Raw genomic sequence first — 22072 nt, 5'->3', positions numbered from 1 at the left:
AATGACAAATAATGTAATCTTTAAAATATTAAATTCGATGAAACTATTTTATTTAGCATGATGTTTGTACCACAGCTTAATAAAAGAAAAAAAGATTGGAAAATTTTTTAGTGTTTTAAATCTAGTAACTCATTTTTACATTACGACCTTAGAACGTTTTTTTTATTTATTTGTTCCAAAAAGTTAGACTTACATATTATATAACTCATTACATATATTGAAAAAGTGGATCCTGAAATATTTGAAATCAAACTGTTTTGGAGAAACTAATATCATGGAACATTTAACTATCATATTGGTTCAGTAATATCCTATCTGGTTTGGTTGCTGATCACCCGGAACGCAAGCTACATGTTAACATGCGAGTGTTTCGTAACCAGGGTGTACAAGGGCAAACGGGGCCAACTTGCTCTTCTCGTCAGCGTTCATTCTGCCACCGCACTATGCCTTCTGCTCCGTGGAGTGAACTAGGTTCGCACTGGCTGGTGCTTACTGTCGGGGATTGCAAAATTAGTACATACGTACTTATCTTTTATAAACTTAGAATTAGTTTTGTGATCAATTATGATTGTGACTGAGGTGTTGGTTTTCCCGTTAAACTTATTTAAAACTAAATATTTTTATTCTAAATAATTGATAATTTAACGGTATTCTTGTTTACAAATAACATTCGTATTTATTTTAGTACAAAAAATGTTTTGTTCGTGCCTCTCTTGGTTATAACCACAACACTTTTCAAAAGTGTATTTTGCTTTAAAGAATTGGTAAAATCCAAAAAATATATTGGATTAATTTGGTTGAAGTTAACTTACAAAAATATAATGGATGTCTGTAATTGGATCGCATCACAGACGCGTGTCAAACTGGCAATATCATGAAGCATGCCACTCATAAAAACTATGTAGTGTAGAGAACGACAACCAGAAAATTTCAACATTGCAAAAGTGATCTGGTGTTCAACATTTGGGGAACTCCATGCGCCCTTAGTACTGCTGTGGTGTCCGATGAGTCAAAGAGGATGTTACAAATGAACAACATTTTAAGCCAGTTAAGCTTATAAAAGAGGCACATTAAAAAAAAGTGTGTGTACTCAAGTACACGTGTTAGAAGTTATACTTACTTGGTATGATTAAAAAACTAATTTAAATGATGCATGCAAATAATAGAACTAAAATAATAAAAGGCTAGGTTGATATTATAAATTTGTTTGGTAAATTATAAATTCAATCATATTAAAAAATTTAAAGAATTAATCATAAAATATTGCTATAAACATGTGTATAAAAGTAATTATTTAATTTAGTAAAATAATCTAGATGAATTTTAATTAATAATGAAAATAATTGATGCAATGGAAACATAACATCACTTATATAAATATGCTTGAAAAAGTTTATGAACAGAATTTCTATCACTAATATTGACAGCAAATAAATTTTTTTTATTGATAACGACCACTTCATCACTAAAATATAAGATTAAAAAAACACATGTATAGTTTTCATTTGAATGCAGCCCTTTTTTTTTCCATCCTGTTAAAATTTTGGTGCATCGTAAAAATTCACTGTCATGATATTTTTCATGACGCGCCTAAAGGAGCAGGTGTAACTGCGAGAAGTGAAGCTAACTTGTGTATGAAGCGGTGACGTGCGGACTGCGCTGTGTCCAGTGGCTGAGGGCCAAGAAGGTGCAGAAGCTGCTGCTGCAGCTGCAGCAGCTGCAGCTGAGCTGCGCGAAGGACGTGTGGTCGACCCGCGCCATCGTCGAGTGGGCGCGGCGGCACGGCTACACCCCGGTGTCCCAGCACGGCGGTGACAGCGGTGAGCTCCTAGCCTTGACCCCGTGGTGCACCCAGACATGCTGTTAATTCACTACCCGGCACTACACAGTTCAGTTTCGTGCTGTAGCTGTGATGTTGCAGGCTTTCAGCTTGTTGAAGGATAGTCGCGAGAGCACAGTTTATTCCTGAAACCAGTTTAATGGGAAGGAATGGAAATCAAAAGATAAAACACCATTAGGGACAAGATATTATGGTTTTATTTTCAGGACAGTTTCGTTTTTTCTAAAACGGGAGATTTCGGTGTTAGTGTTTTTATTTGTATACATTGTCTTTTAGTCGTTTAATAAAAGTGTATTATTTAACAAATAGGAAACTAAAGTATATCTTAGTACTTATTTCACCGAAATAATCTCATTGTGATTGACACCTGACGTACTGATATAGTAAAATCATTAGTTTTAAGCATGTCTAGAACATAACTACTCGGGAAAAAAAAAATGAGTCCGCAAAAATTTGTGTGTTTGAAACATTTGCCATAATTAATAAAAAAAATGTGTTACAAATGTAAGAGATGAAAAATCAAACAATATGATATAAAAAATTTTTTTCCCAATTCATTTAGGTAATACATTCTCGTATGAAATTCATACAAGATAAATTACCTAGATTCAATGACTTTTCCATGATAGGGGTTGTCCATTAATCACGTGATTTTTTTTAGCAAATTTTTAACCCCCCTCCCCCCTAGTGTTTTGTGGTGAGGTTTTACACTATACAACCCCCCCCCCCCCCCTTTTTTTTCCACCAAAAAAAAAATCACGTGTATTTTTCTGGTACCAGATATTTTTAAAAAATTTCAGAATATTATCTTTAAATATAGGTATAATCTAATTTAATTCTGGAAAATTAAGCACAGCATGTATTTATTCGGCGCCAAAATCAAAGTCTTACTGGTGACTGGCAAGCCGAGCCGGGTGGTTCATGTTGCGGCGGGCGGGGATATCGTTGCCTGGCTACGGCGAGTCAAGGTCACGCGTCGCTTTTCTGTTTTAGTAGAAATCGCGCGAAAAAATTAATACACATGATATATCTCTACCCCCCCCCCCCCTTTTTTTTTCCCCCGAACATTCCCCCCCCCCCCCCCCCCTATGCCCCTTTTTTGAGCCTCACGTGATTAATGGACGATCCCATAGAACATTAAATATTTGTAATTTGAGTTAAGTTTTGTCAAATTGCTGATTGATTTAATGTTTGTTGTTACATTTTTTGTGCTGAATGGTGTGTTAAGGGCTCGGTTCAAGGTCACGGTTGTGATTCTGTCCCGCTGGAGAGCGCTAGTAGTCACGATCAGTTGAACACGCGTTATCACAGACATATATTCTTCCCGGGCGCCGCTGTCATCCGGGCAGAAGCGGGGGGGACACGATAATTACAACGCGGTGTTGCCAAGCGTTATCTGACACGTGACGCTCGCACCAAGGGCTATGGGCTACCGAAGTCAGGCGGTTCCGCGGTCGCTCTGCTAGCTATCCGAGGGCAGCTAGGCAGTGCCTTCTGCTTCCGAATGGGCCCCAATTGGCGGCGTGTGCTATTTGCTTGCTGGTTTAACCATGGATATATTGAATAGCAGTCCGTGGACCATTTGGCCGGCTGGTGGGAAAGGCAGTCCGGTACGATTAATGAAAGGTTAAATAGAACAATACCTACAAAATTATATTCTAATAAAAAAAAACCACAGAACTAAGGGCAAAATCCGAATATAGTGATTCAAGAATTAAAACAGAATTATTTTTTTGTGTATTCTCAGTTTAAAGTTATTTCCATAAAGGACATATACATTTATTTAATGGTTTCGATTTTGCAAACAATATTTTAATAAGTTAATGTAACTTTTTTTAGTTTCCTGATATCATCATCCAATCGGTTTTAAGTATAATAAATATTTGATACATTCAGCAAAATACGTACCGTTTGTTTGTTTCAAATGTTTCTATATTTATATAAATTTGAAATTTTACCGTATTAAACTAACACTGGATTGAAAAGAATTTGTTGTGTGACAAACAGAAAATCTTCAGTGCAATATATACTAATCCAGGCTAATACATTTTTACCAATAAAAAATTTATATCTTTGAGGCCTATTGACTCGCGTTTTGATTAGGCTGGGACAATATGTTACAAAACGCAAGCAGAATTAATAATAAATAAACGACATTTTAGCATTTTTCCACAGTTTATTTTCATCTCGTGGTTCCGGAACATTTAATGCAATACTTTACTTGACCCAATATTTTTCACCCAATATATATGTAGCCCGCGATTGCCTTGAGATACTTACAATCTGGAGCCTCGGTTTATAACTTATATTGGACACAAAATTATTTCCATCATTGCTGCGATGAACCTCCCCGTTTTTCACAGTCATTTCGAAAGGAAACTTGACATTTGACTACTGTAAACGTAAACACTGCTTTATATTAACATAATTCCATGTAAACAATTAGTATTTATCGAAATAATTTAGGCATTAAATAAATAACGCCCAAAAGCACCTCCTGTACTTTGAACCTCCGGAAAATCACGAATTCTACTCATTGAAAACAGAGAATTTACCACTCGCATCGGAACTACACATGCAGGTTTTATTTAATTCCAATAAATGATTGTTATAAACTTAACCACGCAATGTTATGATTTATTTTGATTACCTACTTTCATTTTCTTACTAAATGAATATGACTGAATTATGCACAAATAATCAAATACCGGAGTGTCACGTTCATCCGACCTTTTCTTATCCAACATTTCGTATTATCTGACATCTCAAAAATAAAAACTATTCTATCGGAAACATAAACGACAATTTGTGTCATAATAATTTTTTTTGATCCCAACTCTAGGTACTGCAACTTATTATTCAGCCAGATATTTTTGTTATTTTTTGGTTGTAAAAATGTTTATTAGGTTTGAACTGTTTAAAACATTAGCAAACTTTTACTTTCATAATGTTTTTATTAGCAATTCCCTATTAATCCGACATTTTAACTATCCGACTTTCTGCTGACCCGTTTATATCGGATAAGCGAGACACTACTGTACGACAACACCGGGACGGCCTCCACTGGGTGACTGAGGGGTCCCAGTGTGATGTAGGCGCCAGCAGTGCTGCTCCAGGGGCTGAGGCGAGCTGAGCGAACAGGGGGCCGAGGTGGTGGACATGCCTCAGCCTCTGTGCATAGCCGGAGCTCTAGCGGCTTTTCCGATTGCGTTTATGTCGCATCCATATCCACGCCCGTGGGGGCCCGGGGCGGCAGGGCCTTATGGCTAAGAGCGCCGGGTCAACAAAGAAAAGGGGGGAAACCCCTGAAAGGTCTATGTACGACCACACCAAAGATGTATAATGATTTTGTTATAGGCATTCGATGAAACTCAAGCAATATTTAGTTTCCCAGGTAAACTTGTAGAGTTACAATGTAGATGGTAAAAAAAAAATATTTCTCCATGGTGCGATTTTGGTTTGTGATTATTTGAAGTATCACAATTGATTTGTCTACTATTTATATCAAATATGATGTATTAATTACACTTAGCTTTATGCTAAGTAAAAAATTGGCATTCCAAACATATAAACTCTCGTCAGTGTTGTAATGTTACACAAATTTAGGTAAGTAAATATAAAGATTTACCGTGATAAATGTTTCAATTTTTCAAACATCATACATTTCACTGATTACAAAACCTAAATTCAATCACATAATTTGATTTAGTCTCATATTACAATAAATCCAGCCTGAATCGGTCTGCACTTCAGAGTCAAGATAAATCTTCTACCTGTGTCGCTGTAGTTACTTCGGGATCAGGAGGCTGGAAGTGGGGTCAGTATAAGAAATACTGGAAAATTCGTGAACACAATGCACAGTGATACAAATAAGGCCACAACTGTAATTAATTAATTGCACAAGTACTGCAGTCTTCCTTACTTACTCTCTAGTTTTGAGTTCATTTCAAAATCGTACTATATGGTAGCAACTCAATTAATAAACGTTACCCACTAATTTTGTGAAGCTACGTATTAAATAATAAATATCCATGTTTAACTTGAGTAAGTCCCATAACGAATACATTATTATCAGTTAAAAATAATAGGAAATAACTTTTTTGAACTGAATGGTTCCTGCAGTGCACTGTCTTGTGTGCTTTTCTTGTAGGTTTAATAAATATGGTATTACATATGAGGGTCTGAATATCCTGTTTCCTTGTAAATTTATCCATGAAGAACTCTCAATTTGGCTGTTTTCAACAATGAGGTTTGGTAAATGCTCATTAAAATCTTCACAAACAGCCGAACTGTAAAATAAAAATAAGAATAAAATGTGCTTAACAATAATAAAATAAGAAATTAGTACAAATACATATTTTAACTAAATGTTAAATACATGACTATTGTTAAGAAAGCATGCTTATTACACAGTTATGATTCGGAAATATTGTTTTCAGACAAAGACGTGTTAATTGATGCAAAACCTCCTCGATATTGTATAATCCTATCATCTTATTAAACGTTTTTAGGGCTTAACGTTAAATAAAAATATATACCATTTACTTTGACGTTTAGATGCTAGAAGAAGCTTCATTCGATTTTTCATGGACTTTCTACGGTGAGATAAAGGTCGGGCGATCTTGGAACACTTACGCCAATTTCTTCCCATGGCTGTAGCGTAGCAACTGGAGAATTGAACCGAGGAACAAAATCACTTGAAGTGCGGTTTTACTGTCGCGTGAGAGCTGAAGATAAGGGGTGGGTGAGGAGGAGATAGGCGAAGTGGCAACTAGGCCGTTCCTTCTCTCATTCTACGCGGCCCTTATCTCTTGTCAGCCGCCGGCGGAGCACGTCATATTACCAGCGTGCATTGCAGCCTATACATCAGGCACTTCCACAATATACATTTAAAAATTTTAGTGTTGCTTGTATATTTAACCAGATACATTGCCAAAGCCAAGGACTTTTCGTGAGATTGAGATATGACCAACGTTGTTACGAGTTGATTAAGGGGGTAGAACATACTGACTGATAATTGTGACAATTTTAAAACTTAATTTTACAATATCAAACTTAAAAACTTAAATTAAATTAAAATTGTTTTCGTAGAAACCTGTATGCTTATAATATCTACAATTTGGTGTTTGTTTTAGTTTTCTATTACAATAACTGACGGAATCGCGTGCATTTAAGTTTAACCTGTAAATCCCTATCCCGCCATTCGGCTAGCATGGGAGTGAACCGAGCCCTTAACTTGCATTCAGGTATTGGGTGGGGTATCGAGGTGCTTGTGGGTGTTACTTCGGTCTTATCGCATTTCGCCGCACGACGACCTGGCCCCTGCTCGTGAGTGGTGAGCCAGTGCGAGTCCCGGGGTGGTTCTCTCATGCAGGGGGGCCGAAGACTCACGAGCTGCCGTGTGCCGTGCCCGAGGGGGGCAGCACGCTTTCCGAGCCCATGCAGGTGCTGGAGTGGCTGGAGACCAGCGGCAGCGCGACCCTCCGCGCCGACGATGACGTGGAGATAGACGTCGTGGGTCTGCCCGCGCCCGCGCCCATCGGTACGACAGACAGCACGGTCCTTTCTGTCCTGTCTTCACAAGTACACAGTGTATCCTTGCAATGCCACGCCCTGTTTCACACTTTTCTGCATTTTACCTGGAATCTCTGTGGTCCTGTATGTTGCTTGACTGCAGGCCCCCCCCACATCATTCTGTGGGGCCCCGTTTCTAGAAGTCATGATTTTCTCCCCCCCCCCCCCCCCCCCCCCCCCATCCTTTTTTAGTAACAAAGATAAAAAAAAATTGGCCTTTATGTATATTGTTTTAGTTATATTAATTTTCAATAATGTTCGCAAGCTTCCACGGCCATTGTATGGGTTGTAGCCGTGTCCTTGGTGAATAATCCACCGACGTTACGGTCGACATTGCGGTCGCCATCATCAGGGAGCAGTTACCTAATCGAGTAGGGCCCCATTGCCGTAGCAACGGTAGCACCGGCCATGTGGGGGCCCTGCTTGACTGTCCAGTATAAATTTCTTACTTTAACACCTTTCTTTACTTTGCACCTTAATGTTCCTGGTCACCTTAAGAAGTGTAATTGAGGGCGTTCTGCATGATTACTAATGGGAGAGTAAAGAAGATTCCATTTGAACTTGGTCTGTCTTCCTAGTTAAATAAGTAGTGCCAAGAATTTTATGGTTTTATTTTCAGGCATTTTTTTTTTTTTTTTAATAAGGAGATTTCAGTGTCGTCGTTTTATTTCTTGAAATCAGTTTATTTAAAAAGATAGCATATAGCCAGTTTCTCTAAAACAGAGTCATTTTGACTAACATGGGATCAACTCTTTTTTTAATACAATGATTTGTAATAAGCAAGTCTTAACTTTTCTGAGCAAAGGAAATAATTCGGTTAAGTATTTTTGTGTTAGAAAAATGGTCTAAGGTCGTAATGTAAAAAAAAAATAATTAGTAGCTAATTACAGTTGCAAGATTAAAAAAAAAGTAAACTTATTCCAATCTCTTTTTTACTGAATTCTGGTACAAATTTCATGTTAAATAAATCACTTTAATTGAATTTAATATTGAAACGGTTATATGTATTCGTCATTAGAGTTAAGTTTGAGCTGATTATTTTCATGATTTAATTGCATTTTGGGTTTTTTTGGTGGTGTGTCAACTTGAATTTCGGTGTTGTGTGTTCGGATGTTGGTGTTATTTTGGTTTCATCGCAGTTCGACATGTAATCTCGTCCATGTAAATAAGTTAGAATACCAAAGTAACCGAGTTTGTTCTCCTAGTTGAAATGAAAGTGTAAAGTGTCGAAGTCCCTTGAGAGACTTGGTAAGAGGGTCTGGCTGTGTGTGTTGCTTGGAGCGAGGGCGGCGAGAGTGTGTGAGTGTGTGTGTGTGTTGCGAGCAGCGCGACCGGCGGCCGGGGCGGAGCCCTGGAGGGGAGGGGAGGGCATGGAGCACGACCCGACCGTCGAGGCGAGCTGCGCGCTGCTGGGCGAGGAAGTGCGTCGCCTGGGCTTCAAGATGGCCGCCGAGCCCGTCGCGCCCGGGATCCTGTACCCCGCCGCCGAGCGGGTCCTGTTGGAGGTGCGTGCGTCGTCCCCCGCCTCCGCGCGTGCTGCTCCGAGGCAGCGGCCCGTTTTTGCACTAGGGCGCTGCCTCGCATGATGCCCGGCAGTGGTTCGCAGTCTCTAGCATGGCGCTCAGCGGGTTCACAAGTTAGAACCCACTATTCTACTATGTCTGTGCGCCTGCAAAATGGGATAGATCACGGGGATGAAAGCCGTACTACCCATGAGTAGGCATATTCGGAGTGTTGATAGTACTGAACGTCTAAAAGCGTTTGGACATTCCACATATTCGCTTCACAACTGATTCCTCCCTCCGATTCCCTTCCTTTAAATGTTTTGAGTTTGACAGTGTTTTCAAACTACACGTGCAGGTTGTATTCTTAAAATAGATGACGTTCAGAATCACAAGTCAACCCATTAGGCAATTACTAATGAAGAGGCACACAGTATTTAATTTTGTATTACTCTGCATGTATTGCTTATGTTAATTGTTTGTTCACAGGCAATGAAATCTCTCGCTGAAGATCTGTTGAGAAGAGCGCTTTGTAGAGCGTGGGTGCGGAATTCTAACAGGTATTATGTTTGCAGTAATGCTAGTTCAGTTGTAATAATAAGTGCTGTATTGTCTATTCCTCGGTTTTTTTTAAATTTATTATTTATTGGTGTATTTATATTTAATTTGTTCATATTCAATTTGACATGGCATGTCTGCTTGAATATAAACATGTTATGTACTTGTACAACAGTCTTGCTCTGATGTTCATAAACCACAAGAAGCTTAGTTCATTTGCCAGCCACACGTCCAGTAATAATGTTATTGGCCAGCCACACGTTCAGTAAGAATTATATTGGCCAGCCACATGTTCAGTAAGAATTTTATTGGCCAGCCACACGTTCAGTAAGAATTTTATTGGCCAGCCACACGTTCAGTAAGAATTTTATTGGCCAGCCATACGTTTAGTAATAATTTTATTGGCCAGCCACATGTTCAGTAAGACGTTCATTGATTCGCCACCAACTCGAGCGTTCTGTAAACCGGGGAGTGTTCAGGAAAGCAGAATGCTAGTACTTCTGGGCTAGGCAGTCGTACCGGAGGGTGTCCCCGGGTGTTCCAGGCCCCCGGAGACGGTGATGGCGTGCGACGTGGTGGAGGCCCTGCTGGGCAGGCCGGAGTTCGACATGTTCACCAACTTCGGCCTGGGCGTGCAGGCGACGGACACCGGCTGAGGACGGTCGCTCCTGTGCGTCGTCAGAGCAGGTGCGTCCGCAGCGCTACTCCACTCCTGGTGCGAGCAGCCGTTAACGAGAGTTTTGTCGTGAACAGGGTGTGTAATGAGTTTTCACTGCAATAAAGTGAACGGTAAAGTGTGTATGATCCAGCACATTACGGATCATTGATCTTGCCAGATGATAAAATGGCAATAGAGTTTACGAGAATACCAAAGAAAAAATCAACATACTAGTTTATATTTGTGATGTGTCTGTTCTACATTTTTCCTTTTTTTCGATTCGGTTCCAGTCTGTGCAAAACTCACACATAACACATCCCATTTTATTTTTAACGTATAGTTATAGACAACTTTTTATGGTTTTATTTTTAGTCCAATTTTTGTTTTTAAAACAAAGGATTTCAGTTTTAGTGTTTTTATTTTATAAATGTGGTTATGTAGTACTTATACCACCAAAATAGGAGTAAAATCTATATTCTTAATTTTTGCTGTAAAATAATTTTTTTTAATTGGCCTAAAAACAGACACATTCAGAATTATAATTATAACAATATACTAGCAAGCATTTATGGTTTAAAATCGATGCAATAATAGATGCACCATAAAACTAATGAAAATAATTTTTCTAATCCATGCAATTTGTTTAAATATTTTATCTGTTAATTACAACATTCCTTAATCTAAAACATTAATGACATTCATTTTTTAATGATTTGAATTATATCTTCGTTAACTGCTACTTAATTATATTATATATCTTCGATTCAGTGTAATGCAGAGTCTTGACATTCTTTTCAGTGTTATTTTGGTTTTGTTGTAATTCATCATATAATCTCGCCCCCTACCTATAGTACAATAAATCTTAACATACTGCACAATTATTACCAGAAGAGTACACATGGTACTTCTTCCTTGTGAGTGTTGGCTGTAGTCATGGTGGGTTAAAACTCACTGTCACCAACTCAGGCTTGGCTAGCAGTGGAATAGCGTGTTTGGAGCCAAGTGATTGCTGCACGGATGAAAGTCCAGGATTGTGGGTGTGTGCTATGGGGGAGCGAGCGAATGAGCAGTCTGTGTGATCTTGCCAGAGGTTTTATTGGGGGAACGTGACAGGTGTGTCGCCCGGAGGGAACGGTCAGTCCCGGTCCCAGCCGACGGGGATGCGGTGTCGCCACACCTGGCGAGCCAGCCAGTCGTGAAGGGGCGCGTAGTACTGGAGGAGGGGCCCGGCGCTGTAGCCCCGCTCGCCCGCGACGGCCTCCAGGGCGGCGGGCCAGGGCCGGCTGCTGCCCATTTCCATCATGGCCCTGCCAGCAGCCCACCAGACACTTGCTACAGCCCACCAGTATCTTGCTACAGCCCGCCAGACACTCGCTACAGCCCGCCAGACACTCGCTACAGCCCGCCAGACACTTGCAACAGCCCACCAGACACTTGCTACAGCCCGCCAGACACTCGCTACAGCTTGCCAGACACTCGCTACAGCCCGCCAGACACTCGCTACAGCCCGCCAGACACTCGCAACAGCCCGCCAGACACTCGCAACAGCCCGCCAGACACTCGCAACAGCCCGCCAGACACTTGCTACAGCCCGCCAGACACTCGCTACAGCCCGCCAGACACTCGCAACAGCCCGCCAGACACTCGCTACAGCCCGCCAGACACTCGCTACAGCCCGCCAGACACTCGCAACAGCCCGCCAGACACTCGCAACAGCCCGCCAGACACTCGCAACAGCCCGCCAGACACTCGCTACAGCCCGCCAGACACTCGCAACAGCCCGCCAGACACTCGCAACAGCCCGCCAGACACTCGCTACAGCCCGCCAGACACTCGCTACAGCCCGCCAGACACTCGCAACAGCCCGCCAGACACTCGCTACAGCCCGCCAGACACTCGCAACAGCCCGCCAGACACTCGCTACAGCCCGCCAGACACTCGCTACAGCCCGCCAGACACTCGCAACAGCCCGCCAGACACTCGCTACAGCCCGCCAGACACTCGCTACAGCCCGCCAGACACTTGCAACAGCCCGCCAGACACTTGCTACAGCCCGCCAGACACTCGCTACAGCCCGCCAGACACTCGCTACAGCCCGCCAGACACTCGCAACAGCCCGCCAGACACTTGCAACAGCCCGCCAGACACTTGCTACAGCCCGCCAGACACTCGCTACAGCCCGCCAGACACTCGCAACAGCCCGCCAGACACTCGCAACAGCCCGCCAGACACTCGCAACAGCCCGCCAGACACTCGCAACAGCCCGCCAGACACTTGCAACAGCCCGCCAGACGCATATGGGTCGTAGTTAGGCCTGCGCGAATATCAGTTTCTTAGTTCGCATGGAATACGAATAAGAATATCAAATTATTCGCGAATATGAATATTGAATTCAAATAGTAAGAAAGAGAATTACAATCCCGCTAAAAATAGTAAGAATGAAAATTGCAATCCCACTAAAAAATGTTTTTTATGTCATGTAAAAACTTCGGAAAATTAGACAAATAATACTAAAATAAAAAATTTCTTAAGTTAAGTTAACTACAGTAATTATATGGAAAAAGTTTGTTAAAATATTTAAATTATAAATTAATTGTTTTTTTTTTTTAAATTATGTAGGTAATCTAACCTAACTTTATCAACCAACCAACCAACTCTTAATTTCAGTTCCTATTCGCCTTATTTTCCACAACCTGCTACTTTACATGGAAAAATTTTACTAACTGCCAAATATCGTGGAATATTTAAAAAAAAAAAAAAAAAAAAATGTTAATGTTGTATTCCCAAAGCAGTGATTGAATAAGCTTATATTTACATATTTTAAATGTAATTATTCCTGAATTTTAGTTGTTTGACTGGCACCAGGTAATTTGTATTTTAATTCATCAATATTATAGACACCATTTTTGCTAATTTCATGCTACTGTATCACATGGTGTTAGATCGATTATGGCTATTGAATTATCCGCCGTTGAAACTATGACAATACTTTTTTTAATGCCCATTTCGATGGAGTGTCCATGTTTTGTTGTGGTATAGTCCGTGGTTGTTGACGTTTATTTTTTACCCACTCGTAGTGTGTGTGACGTAAAGAATACAAATAATATTTTATTTTCAAGTTTTAAATGATAAATATGACGTGTTTTGGATTGTTTACGCAATTTTTTTTCACTATTTAGCGAGATAGTAATGAAAAAATCTTTGAGTATATGTTGCATGTTTTAAACGTCGCTCTTTGTTAATGTTTTTGATTCTGAAGTCCCATTAAACATGAAATAAGTATGTATGTATGTAGAACAAATGACTGACAATGGCAATGACAAGCATTCTTCAGGTTTCTACACCTTTTTAAAAAGTATACATGTAATTAATTCAAAATTTTTTGTCATTTTGAAAAATATGAAATTAGTAAAGGTATTAAAATGTGAAGTGAGCTAACTTCCATGTGGATAAAGTTATAATTTTTTATTATACTCTTGTAAAACCATTTTCAACAGGGCGGAATCGACCAAACCACCACTGAATTAATAAATTTAAACTTTCTGAAATTTTTTATTAATAATGTATGTTTATTAATAATTACTAGTGTGAAGGGTTCAAAGTTCATAGCATTGGAGTTTTATTGCATCAGAGGTAGTGCAATGAAAGAGATGGAAACTTTTATTTGAGACTAGTGTGTATGAAGGGCTTAGTCATTTAAAATGAAACTATGTGCTCCTACGTAAGTAAGCCTTGTCAAAGATTGCTCTTGTTTCATTGTAAGTCTGTAACTGTGGTGTGCATGTAACTTCATGAAAATGGAGAGATTGAATTTGGTTCAGTTTAGAACTACTATAACATCATTTGTACAAAAAAAAAAAAAGATCAATTTCATTGTGTGATTAAGTGGAGTTCAATTAAATGAATTAGCTGTTTAAAGGAAGTGCTTAAGTTGTGCTTTAATTTTCTGCTGTTTCCACATAGCTTTATGTGTTGTAATTATAGTCTGTGAATGATTATTCTGCATTTATTTGTGTTATCATTTGTGATAGTAAAGTTGTCATTTGTTTCAAAGCTATCTTGTAAAATAAATTATTATTATTATTATTAAGTTATTTTTTATTTTGATTGGGAAGAACTTGTTTCATATTATCCTGTATGAGTAACCATGAAATATGTTACTAATATTTACATTTGAATAATTAATGGAAATTGGCTCGAATGTTAAAACTCTTAGTTTGCCATGAACTTATAATTGCATACTTGTGAGTTCTCCTGATTATCATATATGTTCCACACAGTGGTACCATATAGAGTTTCAGAACTGGCAGGATAAAGTGCGGAAAAAAATTCTGGGTAGGCTGTGTTTGTACTACAGCCACCAGGGGTTTGTCTCATAAATTTCCTTCGCGCTAAATGGGAATGTTGTATATGAAATAAATAAAATAATTGAACAAAATTAACTTTTTTTTTTTGACGTGAATACGTCTTACTTGATGGTCGGGCGGCCACAATAGGAAAATTGAGATACCAAAAACATGTACTTTGCAGAGGCTGTAATTCATAAACTAAGCTCTCACTGACTTCAGTTCTATGCTCATGGGGGAGAAACTCTAATTACCGAGACTGAGACCTAGTTTTTTGAAGTAGTTATTAGTCCATTAAAATGTTACATTTTTTAGGCCTTACCTTGCGTTTTTTAGAGGACGCAATTTTATTTTTTTGATGTGTAGGGGGGGGGGGGGGGGTCCGTGTAAAGCTAAAACCAAGTTTGTGGGGTCGCCACCCTTGTCCCACGGCCGCCATCTTGAAAATAGGGGTTGAAATGGTTTTTTACGATATATCTCTTAAACTATTTATTTGATAAACAAAATTTGCTAACATTTTTTGTTGAAAATTAAATTCTCTGCAACTTTGGTCCAGTAACTATTTGTCGTAGAACTATAAATAAAAAAGTTATAAGCGAAAATCTTCAGAAATTCGAGAAAAAAATTTATATTTTTCTATATAACTTTTTTTTTATCATTTTACAAAAAAATGATATCTGACCATTTTTGTAGATCGTTTTTTGAGGAACAACGTTTAATCGCAGCATTTTTTCATTAAGTCAATAGCTAAGGTTTTACAGCGCTCCGAAGTGAGTACTATTTTTCAGTACTCTTAAATATACCTATGTTATATGTGTGTACTAATAATATGTCATCAGTTATTGTTTTTTTTTTTTTGTTATTATAACTTTTTTAATTACAAATTTTGCAATATTATTAATCATTAATTATTGACTCTTTTTCACTCCATAACAGGATTTAACAATTATTGATTTTTAAAATAATTTTAAATCTGATGGCCGTTACCGAGAATACTTATCAGGTAGAAAATACCCAAGTGACCAAGGATATAACTACAAAATACGTCAAATATGTACAAGAACACTTCGGGCTCTCTGCAAGCATTGTGTTTCACGGTTACTCAGACGACCCTGATGTCGCAGGAACAAAGTCTTGGGAACGTTTGCGTCGCACGAAAAAACACCAGTCGACAGAAGTAAAATTTGTCAAGAACACCATACCGACATTATCACAAGAGAAATTTCTTGGTAATGAGTAGAACAAATCTAACTTTATTATACTTCTTAAAACTGTATTCTCGGAAATGGGTTTCACTGTTGACCAAGCAGAATCAGACGCAGACGCTCTTATCGTTCGCACTGCTCTTGCTGCATCTCCATTATTTAATACCGTTACTATTGTAGCTGAAGATATTGACATACTGATATTGCTCACAGCACTTGGCAGAGAACAAGCAAATGTATTTTTTTTAAAACCATCAAAAGGACGAACAGCAGAACAATTATATTGTGCGTCAGGTTTTATGTACGGAAATGTCATTGCGGATAACTTGCTGTTTCTTCATGCTTTTTCAGGATGTGACACAACTTCAGCTCCTTACAATATCGGTAAAATGAAATTTGTGAAAAACCTGGAAAAACATTTAGAGTTTGCAAGTGGAACGGCTTTGTTTCTCAACAAGAGAGTTGACCCTGCTTTGCTCACTGTAATTGGTGAACGTTTTTTTATCTCTTTATACGGTGGTAATAAAGATGATAATTCTCTTGACAGGCCAAGATACAAACAATTCGCCAAGGTAGTGACAAAAAGTACATTTAACTTATCTTCACTTCCTCCAACACAAGACACAGCTCGCTTTCATACTTTCCGAGTCTACCATCAGGTCCAGTCGTGGCTTGGTAATTATAATGATCCTGAAGACTGGGGCTGGAAAAAATGTGGAAAATTATTGATGCCAGTGCAGAACTCTAAACCTCCAGCACCCCTTGAGCTTCTAAAATTGATCTTTTGCAAATGCAAAGGAAACTGTGGAGCGATGTGTGGAAGTCGATAAGCAGGGCTGAAATGTTCTGCAGTGTGCTTCCATTGTTCTGGAAAGAGTTGCAGCAACTTAATGGAACTCTCAGAATTAATAAATGAAAATGACTGATGATGAACCGCCTACATTAACACCCCTTCCTTCTCCAGTTCTCCCACTGGTATTTAATTCAGAAAGCCGATCAGATGCTGAGCCGCAGCCTGGTCCATCGAAACGACTGAGGACGGAGTAGTTCTAATTTAGAAAATCACCGTGGATTATGCCTATTGGGGATACCACGTAAAAAAAAAAACGCGCCTCTAGACTCTACCTCGTGGGTGGTGGGGAAAAGAGTCAGTAATTAATGATTAATAATATTGCAAAATTTGTAATTAAAAAAGTTATAATAAAAAAAAAACAATAACTGATGACATATTATTAGTACACACGTATAATATAGGTATATTTAAGAGTACTGAAAAATAGTACTCACTTCGGAGCGCTGTAAAACCTTAGCTATTGACTTAATGAAAAAATGCTGCGATTAAACGTTGTTCCTCAAAAAACGATCTACAAAAATGGCCAGATATCATTTTTTCGTAAAATGATAAAAAAAAAAGTTATATCGAAAAATATAAATTTTTTTCTCGAATTTCTGAAGATTTTCGCTTATAACTTTTTTATTTATAGTTCTACGACAAAAAGTTACTGGACCAAAGTTGTAGAGAATTTAATTTTCAACAAAAAATGTTAGCAAATTTTGTTTATCAAATAAATAGTTTAAGAGATATATCGTAAAAAACCATTTCAACCCCTATTTTCAAGATGGCGGCCGTGGGACAAGGGAGGCGACCCCACAAACTTGGTTTTAGCTTTACACTGACCCCCCCAACACATCAAAAAAATAAAATTGCGTCCTCTAAAAAACGCAACCCCAAATGTAACTTTTCAATGGACTATATGGGCCCGTCCGCTAGATAGTAGTTTTCATAATATATTGCTAACATAACTACATTAATTTATTAGGAGAAGTAATGTATAAGCTATTATCAAGCAAACAAACCAGTTTTAATTCACTCTATTTAGGTAGCCACTAATTTTGTGGTGTGTAATACAATGAATTTTTGCACCTCCTACTCCTTTATTTATTACATGACGGTTTATTACAAAACAGCATTAAGTATTTTCGCATCGATTAAATTAGTTTTGCGCCGCCAAGGAGATAACTTATTATACCAAAAAAACATATTAACTAAAAAAACTTTGTATGAGAACCTCGATTCCGATTTTTTATTTGCTGGTAGTTATGGGCCCACCTAACAGATAGCGACACATGTCGCGTGAAACATGGTTTCAGTTTCCCACTGTAAGAGTCGCACTTATTTATTTCCCTCGTTCTGTGTCTACGCTCCCCGCCAACGCTCATTACGTCATCACTGCAAATGTTCACCGCGTGAGTCATACATAACGACCACGAGCAAAGTCTGCTCTGCTAAAATATATTTACTTCAACTCTGTAACTTTCGTATTTTTCAAGTTTTAAGCGGTGTCGAATCCTCAGCCGAAGTGACACACAACCCGAGATTAAAGACATCCATATCCCTGTCGGGAATTCATGTCAAAAAGCAAGGCAAAGTAAGGCTATCAGAAAGTAGGTTCCAGCGAGTGACGTGGTTTTCCTGACTGTAAGCTACTGCAGGAAACGTGGGTGACGCACCTGAGCCTCTTGCCGGCGTCCTTGGAGCCGTAGATGTCGCACTGGTGCAGCGGCAGCGAGAGGCGGGCCGGCGGGCCCACTCGCCCGAGGACAGCTGCCTCGCACATGGCCTTGAAGAGCTGCATCTGCAGGAAGCTGGCGAGGAAGTACCTGGCGACATCACGCATCAGTAGAGCCAACACTCACGGCCTCTTTTGATTAAACATACCAAATTACACACTTGTAATTAAAACATAAGTCATGTACAGGGCGGCCAGCCGACCAGGAAAATCGGCAAATCTTGGTTTAGGCGTGAATATTTTTGGTGCCAGGGAAATCCGGGAGAAACCAGTGAATATTTGAAAGCCATTGGGAATTAACTGTTTGTCTTTCAAGTTGAAAAGAGCTATTTGAAAAAACTACACGCCGTGCCTACAAAATGTGTCAATCATACAATTTTTTTTAACTTTATTTACAGCTTAGTTGAAAAACTTCTCGCCATTCCTACAGACAGCATCACGTATATACCATTTGTGAGTTCTGTGAACTGGCTAACCTCAGCGGCAGCGGATGTGACGTGGCACGAGTTGCCGTGGAATGCCTTTGAGGTTATGTCTGTCACTCAGTTTCTTTCTACTCTCAAGTATCTTTATACATTTTTACTTTTAAAAAAAGATGCATTGCAAGTTTGATCATGAACATTTCAATTATTTTTTGGTTGATATATCTCGGTAGCCATTTTTTTGGGCAAAACCAAATAATGTGTGGAAATATGCCTGGGTTGTACCTGTAAAACTGGGCATAGTTTTCAAAATATACCAGGTTACTGTCCATACACCACATCGCTAATGTGTCAGTTTAGGATATGAGGTTTAGCATCTGTCCGCTGTCGGTGGTGCGGGGAGGGGGGGCGGGAACCTGGACAGACCCCCACCTGACGTAGGGCGTGTTGTCGGGGATGTGGAACTTGGCGGCCGGGTCGAAGTCGTCCGCGGCGCGCGGCACCGGGGGGCTGACGCCCTGGTAGTGCGAGCGCAGCGCCCACCACGCCGCGGTGTACTCGGGCGGGCGTAGGGCCCCGCTGAGAGCCCGCCAGCGCCACTTGTCCACCAGCAGGCCGAACGGGACCTGGGGGAGCCTGGCCAGCGCCTGCTGCAGCAGCAGCGCTATCTGCGTGTCTGCGGGCACACCGCCTCGTCACTCCCCCAGTCCTTGGCAGGCCCCTCCACCATGCCAGCAATCGATCCCCCCTCTCGGCCGTCGAGTCCCCAACTCCTGATCGCTACACTTCTGTTGTGCTCTGATTGCATAATTCTGTAACACACCACTTCGAAAACAACTGAGGGAAACAACGCGCAAGAGAGACGGTCGATGTCCTGGGAACTGATGGTTTTGCCTTGCAGAAACAAGCAGGCCACTCCGCCGGGCGTCAGGACTTGTTCTGCTCGGCTCAAGGGTATCAGGCCCCGCCATCATGATTATTCAAAGCCTTAGCTTGCTGTGTACATCTATAATGCATCTGACTCATGGCTCAGCAGGACTAGCTATGGACACTTAACTGATAACGACATTCATTGACTGAACAAGTAATGATGTCAGTTCTTGGCACTGCTGGATTGAGACCTAGAAACAACAAGATTAAGCAACAAAATTGTAAAAGATTGGGAAGTTATTATTTATATCATGCTAGTGAATGCTGAAAATTCAATAATCCCACATGATGTGGCCTTATCTAAATAGTATGAAAGGTTTGATGTCCAAAAAGACTCTGAGTAGAGTACTCCAGGTCCAAAGCAGACCTCCTTAGCATAGTCGGTTGCACAAACTGCTTACAGTTTGAGTATTTCTGGGTTCGAATCCTTGGTAAGGCGTGGGTGTGAGGATATGAAAGAATGACTAAAGAAGAATAGAACTAATATTGGTATTACCCCCTGGTAAGTGGCGAAAAGGTAGACCAATAAAATATAAAAGATGCGGGTGTACTGGTGTCCATCACCGTAGAGCTAGGCTTCACCCAGTATCCACAGGTCGCGCAGAGTGGCCACCCCCTGGTCGTGGCCCTAGCTGGTATGCACTGTGTGGCTGTGGCTGTGGCTACACACCTGGCGAGAAGGCTTCGTCATCGTCCACGAGTCGCAGCCGGAGCAGGTGCTGTGGCGCCAGTACACCGAACATGACGGCGTCGCCCACCGCCTCCTGGAAGGCCGAGTTGGCGCCGTCCTGCAACACGCGTCCAGCCTCGGCCCCGGTGCCGTGTCCCACGGCTCGCTACTCGCTACTCGCTCCGGACAGCACCTGTCCTTCCTGTATTCTCAGAGATACTCTCAGAACCGAGGGAAAATTATTTAATTCACCAACAATTCAAACATAGAGGCACATAGGCCTGTCTTTCGTCTGGGAGTTTATGGCAGTAGAATAAGTCAAAATTGTTGACTACATATTTGTTTCCTGTAGCATACAATTAGATGATGAAGTCAGTAAAATTATTTCAGTAATGTAATTAACTAAAATTAATGAGTTTGAGTCAAATGACCTATTTGCTCTTTGTGTTTATAGATATTTCATGCTATCAAATAAAATCATTACTTGACTTTTTAATATATTAATAACGAATTTTGTCACATTTTTTTCTCTATTGTCTTTACCTGAAGCGAGGCAAGGCGATAGGATGGCAATACAATTGATGTCTGGTGGAGAATCTCCCAATTAAATGAAATATTGATACTTTTTATTTCGGGAGGGATCTGTCCTCTCTCGGGTATCATTAAACCCCAGTCGAACAAGACACAGGACATTAGTCACGCAGAATGACTGTCAGCGAGAGAGGATACAGACCTGTGCAACATTCTTGGACGACTACTAAAGACACAGTGAGCATCCACACTCTGGTAGTTCTGCGCTGGTACACTCACCTGGAATATGGCCGGCTGGTCACGGTACGACATGTAGTACTCTATGTGGCCCATCTCGTGGTGAATGACGTAGAAGTCCTCAGCAGAGACCTCTGCACACAGCAGCATCCTGGAGCGATGGACCACGGAGCAGACAAGTTGGATCCAGAAACAAGACCACATTCAAGAAGAAACTGCCACCGCGTGGTTTTTGAGCTAGTGCGAGTGAAGGCTGAAGTATGTTCGCGATCACTCAGCCGCTTACGAAGTAGACATTTTAATATTTCCAGTCATAAATGCATATAAACGAACTAAAATATGAACTAATGTCATTTTTTTTTTAATATCAGTAGTTCAAGAGCTGCATTTCTTATACGCGAGGCCGCCTATTCGAGCCTAAGGCCAAAGGTGCATGTGATACACCTGAGAAGGTAGACCCTAAAAAGATTTTTACACACTTATAAATATAATCATATCTACTCCAACAGGGTTAGGTGCTACAGTGTTACGAGGTTGAAATCGTATTCCAGAGGACATGGGTTGGAATCCTGTCAAACTAATCAGATTTTGACAAACCATAGTATCTCACAAATTATTACTGGCAAAACATTAGGGTGGTCCTTTATGTACTATAAACGATACGTACTCAATTACTTCGCTGAGTCTTAGCATCCCAAAAGACGATAAGAACTAAAGATTGATTATAAAAAAATCTTTTACCTAAGTTAGTTGCTTAATTTTTTTGAGTTGAATTGTATTATTTTAATAAAATAATTTGTTGATAGAAATAATTCAATAACCAATTTTTTTATATATAAAATAAACATTTTCCTTACAAGTCTATAACAGCACTTGTCATCATGTTCTACCCAAGTGTGTACTCTATGGAACTCGGACTCGCCTGTAGTCGCCGGGCCGGAACATGTTGGCGGCAGTGCCGTGGCACGTGGTGTTTCTGCCCGAGGGAGCCCGCCAGGAGGTCGGCGTCATGGCGTCCAGACCCAGCAT

General features: G+C 40.2%; 2 protein-coding genes across 6 annotated transcripts in view; one reads left to right on the top strand and one right to left on the bottom strand.

Annotated features, from left to right (window-relative positions):
- LOC134534325 (YEATS domain-containing protein 2) overlaps window positions 1–14183 on the top strand; it is a 24400-nt gene extending 10217 nt beyond the window's left edge. For 4 of the 5 annotated variants that reach the window (XM_063372709.1, XM_063372711.1, XM_063372714.1 and 1 more), the window contains exons 9-14: window positions 1670–1820; window positions 7215–7382; window positions 8741–8919; window positions 9406–9476; window positions 10019–10161; window positions 11246–14183. In XM_063372709.1, the coding sequence (XP_063228779.1) occupies window positions 1670–1820; window positions 7215–7382; window positions 8741–8919; window positions 9406–9476; window positions 10019–10130 (681 nt within the window). In that variant the 3' untranslated portion in view covers window positions 10131–10161; window positions 11246–14183. Of the gene's footprint in view, window positions 1–1669; window positions 1821–7214; window positions 7383–8740; window positions 8920–9405; window positions 9477–10018; window positions 10709–11245 lie in introns of those variants that run through there. The other variant, XM_063372713.1, reaches the window with a different exon arrangement.
- Window positions 11209–22072, bottom strand: LOC134534622 (angiotensin-converting enzyme-like). The gene is made up of 6 exons (XM_063373108.1): window positions 21966–22072; window positions 21086–21194; window positions 20276–20393; window positions 19108–19351; window positions 18195–18344; window positions 11209–11439 (listed from the first exon to the last, which is right to left on the bottom strand). Exons 1-6 carry the CDS (start codon window positions 22070–22072, stop codon window positions 11268–11270), a joined length of 900 nt encoding a protein of 299 aa, XP_063229178.1. The 3' UTR covers window positions 11209–11267.

This window comes from Bacillus rossius, chromosome 7 (assembly GCF_032445375.1).
Source record: "Bacillus rossius redtenbacheri isolate Brsri chromosome 7, Brsri_v3, whole genome shotgun sequence".
Lineage (NCBI taxonomy): Eukaryota > Metazoa > Arthropoda > Insecta > Phasmatodea > Bacillidae > Bacillus > Bacillus rossius.
Note: the sequence above shows the minus strand (reverse complement) of the source record. Positions and strands in the feature narration are given on the sequence as shown.

What these genes read in the sequence shown, in the direction of transcription:
- LOC134534622 (XM_063373108.1), bottom strand. Translation starts at nt 22,072, where the DNA reads ATGCTGGGTCTGGACGCCATGACGCCGACCTCCTGGCGGGCTCCCTCG. An exon ending in TTCCGGCCCGGCGACTACAG is followed by an intron (nt 21,195 to 21,965) that starts GCGAGTCCGAGT and finishes CCATCGCTCCAG; the next exon opens with GATGCTGCTGTGTGCAGAGG. An exon ending in TGACGAAGCCTTCTCGCCAG is followed by an intron (nt 19,352 to 20,275) that starts GTGTGTAGCCAC and finishes GTGTGCCCGCAG; the next exon opens with ACACGCAGATAGCGCTGCTG.